The sequence below is a fragment of the Myotis davidii genome, unplaced genomic scaffold (genome assembly GCF_000327345.1).
Source record: "Myotis davidii unplaced genomic scaffold, ASM32734v1 scaffold111, whole genome shotgun sequence".
NCBI lineage: Eukaryota > Metazoa > Chordata > Mammalia > Chiroptera > Vespertilionidae > Myotis > Myotis davidii.
Window position 1 is genome coordinate 1,753,963 of NW_006284347.1, and position 7,080 is coordinate 1,761,042.

At 46.4% G+C, this 7,080-nt stretch overlaps 1 protein-coding gene across 1 annotated transcript in view; it reads left to right on the forward strand.

Moving 5' to 3' along the window:
- The window catches only part of CACNA2D3 (calcium voltage-gated channel auxiliary subunit alpha2delta 3), an 817,122-nt gene that overhangs the window by 637,698 nt on the left and 172,344 nt on the right, over positions 1–7,080 (forward strand). Inside the window, exons 23-25 of the mRNA XM_006754680.2 lie at positions 492–585; positions 3,947–4,042; positions 5,546–5,667. Of these exons, the coding sequence (XP_006754743.1) occupies positions 492–585; positions 3,947–4,042; positions 5,546–5,667 (312 nt within the window). The remainder of the gene's footprint in view (positions 1–491; positions 586–3,946; positions 4,043–5,545; positions 5,668–7,080) is intronic.

Below are 7,080 nucleotides of genomic sequence, written 5' to 3' on the forward strand. Positions count from 1 at the left end.
TTTTTAATGAAAGGAATCGCAATATAGAGCCCAGGAGTTAGGAGGTTATCAGATCCCTCTCCCTTCTTGCAACTGACTGAAATCAGGGCCATGAAGACCCACAGGCTTTGACAGGGGACAGAAATGGGATGAAAAGAATAAACTCTCCAAGGACTGCTGGCTTCTGGTCTCCACACCCCAGGGTTGGCCTGGGTCTATGGCATGAACTACTAGATGGGGGGAGGGAGAGAGAGAGCAGAACACAGAAGTGTGAGGTTCCCAAGACTCCATTTGCTATTGTCTCACCCAAACACTCAGGGGGCTGCTGGGTTGCTAGCAAGTCAGGTGTCAGACTGTTTCATATTTTCAGCTGATGGGAGGTTAGTATATAAAGCAACACACTGTGTGAGAAAGCGGCCTGCAGATACTGCAGAATGAGCTGCTGGGTGCTTCTTGTGCCCCAGTTTGGGGCCCGGCCAGAGCCATCTTCTCAGGCCTGCCGCTCCCGACAGGTGATAAAGAACTGATCCAGGAGGTCCTTTTCGATGCTGTGGTGAGCGCTCCCATTGAAGCCTATTGGACCAGCCTTGCCCTCAACAAATCTGAGTAAGTGGTTGCACGTGTCCCCCTTTCATGGCCATTTCCCCACAAACAGTCCGAAATATGGTTATAGTTTAAGAACTAAACTGTTTGAGGAGCCTGGTGTTAAAGTTCTTTAATTTTCCCCAAAGCTCCAAACCACAAGAGCTAGAGCAGATTAGCGGCTGGAGCTTGGATGGCAAGCTACTGGGTTTGACGTGTAATTTGTTTGAGTTTTAACATTACATGAAATTCGGTATGCGGAGGTAGGGTGACACTTCCGAGAGAGTGGGGGCAGAAGGAGCACTGTGCTTCCTGCCCTGCCGTGGCTGCCTCTACTTCGCAGGCTGGGAGGTTGGGATTCAGGCCAGGTTTGCTGGTGAGCAGGACAGGAAGTAGGAGCGCTGCTTCATTCGGGTGTCAGGTGTAACCCTGTGGCTTTACTCCCGAAGGGGAGGATGTCGGGGGACGGGAGCCGGCAAGGGGAATTGTTGTCAAAGACTATGGTGAGAATTGCCTCAGCAGCTTATTATTATCATTATTATTATTATTATTACTACTACTATTTTAAGTAGGTGTTTAAAGATTTAAAATAAGAAAACAATTTCTTTTTATATCTTCACATCATACATTATTCAGTTCTCTCCTTTTCTGCTCTTTCTTTTTTTTCTTCCTTTCTTTTGTCTTTCCGTCTATATATTCTCTTCTATCCTGCCCATTATTCATTCTGCTCTCATTTCCAGTCATTCATTCATTCATCAAATATTGATGACTATGTGTTATATGTCAGGGATGAGGCTAGGTGCTGGTGAATGGAGGTCACGCCATTAAACACAGTCCTTGTCATCATAACACCGGTGGTATATAGTGTGCTGTATTATTAAGAATTGTGATAACTGTTGAAGAAAAAAATGGAGTAAAGATGGGAGACAGGAAAGGCTTTTCTGGGCAGGCACTAGCTCAAGAGTTGGGGAGCATTCAAGGGAATTAGCATAGCATGTGCAAAAGCCCTGAGGTAAGAAAGCACTTGACGCATTTGAGGAATCTAAAGAAGGCCAATAGGTCAGTGGGAACACACCTGGAGATGAGGCTGCAGAGGGTTCAGGTGGTTCAGGACCTTGGGAGTCAAGTTAAAGGTTTTGGATTTTATCCTCAGAGTATTGGAAAATCATTGAAGGGTTTTAATAAGGACATGATTCGATTTGTGCTTTTAAAGATCCCTTTACTGCTGTGTGGAGAATGAATGGTGACGGAGTAAAAACAATAGAGGCTCCTACAGCATTCCCAGGGATTTGCCACTCAGGGCAGTGGCAGGTGGCATAGAGAGAAGAGGTGTCCAGCTGGCATGCTTCGGAAGTCAGACCCCGGCAGTTGAGGGGAGGGCAGCTGAACTGTCAGGGATAGTTCTCAGGTTTATGATATGAGTAACTCAGTGCCGCTTCCCAGGACAGGAAACAACGCAGATCAGATTTGTGACTGGATTGGCCAGAGTTCCTTTCTAGACATTTTAAGATTGCACTGACTAAAAGTCTCCTAAGTGGAGATGTGAGGTAGCTGATTTTTTACATGAGCCTGAAGGCACGAAGGAAGATGGCCATTCTCATTAGATTTGGGGCATTTTTGGAATGATTACCTACATGGGTTGTTCCCAGGAACGTTAGGAGAGAGTCAAAGCCCTTCCTGGGATTGCATTCTCTAGGCCAGTGGTTCTCAACCTTCTGGCCCTTTAATACAGTTCCTCATGTTGTGACCCCCAACCATAAAATTATTTTCGTTGCTACTTCATAACTGTAATGTTGCTACTGTTATGAATCGTAATGTAAATATCTGATATGCAGGATGGTCTTAGGCGACCCCTGTGAAAGGGTCGTTTGACCGCCAAAGGGTCGCGACCCACAGGTTGAGAACCGCTGCTCTAGTGGATGTGGAAATGTTTCTTTAGGCTTCCCTGAAACTCAAAATCCTGTGCAGAGGCTGCTGATTCACTCCTAACACATGCTAAAGATTTCCAAAATGGTAGCTTGCTTTGCACTCCACATCTGTAACTGATTGGGCAGCCTGACTCTCCAATTCCGTATTGGCTACAAGCAGAAACAAATGCGTTGTGTTGGTTTTTATTCACCCCTTAAATTCTTAAAGGTAGAATTGACCACTTTGGCTACTATCGAAGAGCAGGTAACCAAATGATCATATAATGCAGATGACATGGATAAGGCTTCCAATCCAATTGTTACTAGTATCAAGGGTGGGGAAATAAATTCAATAATCAGTATCCTCCTTATACTGTTATTGAAAATAAAAGTATGTCTTGGTTGAGAAAACCATTTGACTTTTTTTAAAGGAGTATGCATTGCCCTAGCCCAGCCGTGGGCAAACTACGGCCCACGGGCCGGATCCGGCCCGTTTGAAATGAATAAAACTAAAAAAAAAAAAAAGACTGTTCCCTTTTATGTAATGATGTTTACTTTGAATTTATATTAGTTAACACAAACACTCCATCCATGCTTTTGTTCAGGCCCTCTGGTCCAGTTTAAGAACCCATTGTGGCTCTCAAGTTAAAAAGTTTGCCCACTCCTGGAAACTTTCCACCAGAACCAAAAGAAGCTCCCAGGTTTTCTTATCAGTTGCTCAGATATAGGAGCAGAAGGGAAGACCTGTAGTATGCATTGCAAATATCCTAAAGAACTTGTTCAAACATAAAAATAACCTTGAAAGCTGAAAAATAATTGGTCAGTAACTTTTCAAATGACTTCTCTTGTTAAGGCCATTCTTCAAGTTCCTATGAATGGCATGTGCAGGGCGGTTTGAAGAAGCCATTTTTTTACTCATCTCTGTGGTGCTGGAAGTGAGGATAAGGCCCTTGCTCCGGTAGCAGTTACAAGCTGGTGCCCCCAGATGGTGTTGAATTCAAGTCCTAGACATTTCCAGGCTGTGGGATGCTGCAGGTTTGGTTCACTGCCTCACTTGCTTATTTTTGCTAATGACAGATCCCACTAGTGGTCTCAGTACCAAAAACAGACTTTGTAGCATCAATGCAGGAAGCTCGCTTTCAGGACTTGCTTCCTCTCTGTAGAGTTGCTCCCATTCTGGGCCCGCTGTCTCTGAACTTGCACCCAGGAGGTGAAGGTGTCCTTTGGGGATGCGTTTTCTCATAGCGCTTTTGTTGTCATGGAGTTCTTAGATTTCTTGCAAGAATTAGGATGACAACTTTTATAAGTGGTTAGGGGTTTGCATCCTGTGCTGGTATGTGTGTGCGTTTCTAGAATTCCTTTTCCAATTTCAGGTTATGAAAGTGCTAGTTCATAAAAGGTTCCATGAGTCTTAAATGCAAAGGCGATTATCTGCTTACCGTCCGGAAGGACCCCTGACCCCTGCTGCTCTGTTTCAGGAATTCTGACAAGGGCGTGGAGGTCGCCTTCCTTGGCACTCGCACCGGCCTCTCGAGGATCAACCTGTTTGTTGGGGCTGAGCAGCTCACCAATCAGTAAGTGGGGGGTGGCGGGGAGTCCTCTGTGGGCCCGAGAGAAACTGAGGCAGGAAGTTCAAAGGGAAGCTTATTTAATTTCTTGATCCCACCACTGGTTGAAGTGAAATTCAGGCCACCCCAGGCCTGTTGATACTTTTCCTCTCTGTTCCACCACGGGGCCCCCAGCGTGTGTGTTCACCTGCCCTGGCCCTTCCATAACCCTTTGTTCCTCAGGCTCTTGGCTTCTGTCTGCCATCCTGGCGTCCTCTCCCACCTGGTGAGTCATTTAGGAACTCTGGACGCGGTACGGCTGCTGGGGGGCAGCCAGAGGGAGGACCGCTCGTCCCCGACAAGTGGCTTCGAGGAGTTCAACTGTTCCGCACGCAGCTCTGCAGCGGAATTCCTGTCCGTCCGTCTGCCCGGGAATCAGTGCCTATTTGTGTGCGTTTTGAGAGACCTCAGTGTGTCTGCACTGAGCCCCACGCCGGGAGTAGGCAGGCTGGTGTCACTCGGTTGGACCATGTTTCCTTGCGCTTCCAAAGAGACGCGAGTGGACAGTGCGTAGGGCATGCCGAACCCAGGACCCAGATTCCCTAACAACGCTGCTCAGTCCTGTGTCTCCAGAGAGCCACGGGCCCTTACCTCTTCAAACCGGTGTGTGTCCAGAGCTGGTGTGGACTTGGGATGTCATTCCTGAGCCCATTAATAAGTTTGCTCCATGTCTTTTCTCTGAAGCAAGAGACCTTATTAGGCCAGAGGCAAACGGAGCCTGTGATTCAGAAAGTTTGCCAAGTGCACGTGTGGGAGTTCAGAGGTTCCCGGAGAACCTCACCCCACCGATGACCTCATGAAACCAAGTCTGCTGTGTGGCAGGTCCATCAATTTGTAGACGTTTTGTGGACCTGCTGCTAATTCCTATTCAAGGACTCTCGACCCCAGCATCTCAAGTTTGTCATTTAGGAAGTGGACTAGAGTTGTGACTTGATTTTTTTCCAAACCCTCCTTCGCCCTTTACCCTTGAACAGTATTTTTTCAGAGGGCAAGCTCCTAGGAAGAAGTAGAAGTGTCCAGATATACACTCTTTAGGACCCAGAGAGGCAAAGGGGTAGACTGTCCGATGCTCAGAGAGGAAGGTTAATGTTTGTTTTGAGATGAAAACAAAGGAACAAGAAAATAACAGCCACCAAATGTGGCACCTTGCCAGTCTGTTACCTCTGCTATCGCGACAGTTGAAAGACGACCACACGAGCTTGGGACTGCTGGGATGAGCAGCCGGCTGTCTCACTCATTCCCTTCACTCTGTGCATCTGAAAAATGGGGGTGATGATCTCTCTGAGTTATTGTGAGGGCCAAAAAAATTATAGACTTAAGCTGCTTTGGGAAGCTAGAAATGCCTACAATTATGAGTTCTGTTCTCAGTGGCCAACCCTGTTCTTATCCAACAAAGGCTGTTGGGATGCACCCGTGTCCGGCTTCTCCTTGCTGCGTGGTCATGTTCTTCTTACTCCTTCCCATTTCCAGGGACTTCCTGAAAGCTGGAGACAAGGAGAACATCTTCAATGCAGACCATTTTCCTCTCTGGTACCGAAGAGCTGCCGAGCAGATTCCCGGGAGCTTCGTCTACTCCATCCCCTTCAGCACAGGTGGGTGTCCTCGTGGGGGGCCTGAGCGTTGCCTGCAGAGTAGGGGGGATCGGCCTGAATGCTGAGCAGAGCCAAGTTCAGCCTTGGGGGCCAACGCTGTCAGCCCAGTGTTGAAGCAGTGACTCGTTCTATATGTGCAACAGCCCCAAATAAAATAAAATAAAAATGAAGCTTTTTTTGTTGTTGTTTTTTTTTGCTTTACCGGGTTTTAAAAGCAGGGTTGTAATTTTGTACCATGTGGAATTTGAATGCAAACTTCTCAGTAGATTTTGTGTAATGCAGTCATGGCCTTACTTTGAGAAGTTCGGGCAGGCATAGCATCCTTTGTCAAAACCTTCAGCAAGTCACATCACTCTGGAGGCCCATGTTCCCCAGGAAAAGGGCACTGATTTAAGTGGACATGCAGGAGTAAGGATGCAGATTTAGTACAGCCTCAACCCTCCTGACAGAGGCTGCAGTGGCCATTGCGGGGCATGGAGCCAATGATTTTTCCAGTCCTAAGATTTAATGATGCAATAAAAAAAAAAAGACAAGGTTACCAAAAAAGGACTGCACACTGTCTTATTTCAACCAGCTTAGAAGCAAGCCAATCTAGAAATCTCTTCAATTGTCCTTGGCGTGTTCTTGTCTCACGCGTGCAGTAGTGTGATTGCGAGGCTCTGTGCATCGTAGAAACGTCAGAGATGAATGTGAGCCGACTCCGTGAACTTGGACGTTTCTGGACATTCAGTCGGTACTTATGTTTTATATCAGGGCCTCGGTGTGAACCTCATACAAGTGTGCCTAAGTCAGCTCCAGTGGAGGCTCTGTAATGCTTCATGTCAAAGCCCCTCATTTCCACGAATGAAAACCCCTCAGAAAAAGTTCTCCTGAAACCTGCATAAGTCATGTTGACAGGAGTTGTCTAATAATTAGTTGAATGGACTGACTCATTAAAAAGAGGGTCCCTCATTAATGAAGACATTTAAGAAAATGTGAGAAATTTTATTATAGAAACTCCCTTGCTGGGTGGGATACGCAACACGATTATCCTTTAGGTTCCATTTGAACTGAGATTCTTGGAGTCTGGGCTCCTTTGCTGACAGGCCTGTGTTAGCCACACCCATGCACATGTGTGTTCTCAACCATAAGCTTCCAGATGACTAGAGCTATCTCTTTTTGTTATCAGCACCACACTTTATTGCTGAAGATATCAACTAAGACCGTGGATGCTCTCATTCTGCTGCACACCTCCCAATACTGTCTCCTTTTATCGTGCAGTCTTGTAAAACTTCCTTTTTTATGGTCCTATCAAGAAAAAACAGAATTTAGCTTCCTAGATCATCTGAACTGGAATCTAGAAGTTATTCTTTGTGACAAAGTGGCTTTTGCCCAAAGCTGGACAGAGAGGAGCTGTGAGCATCCTCTGAAAGA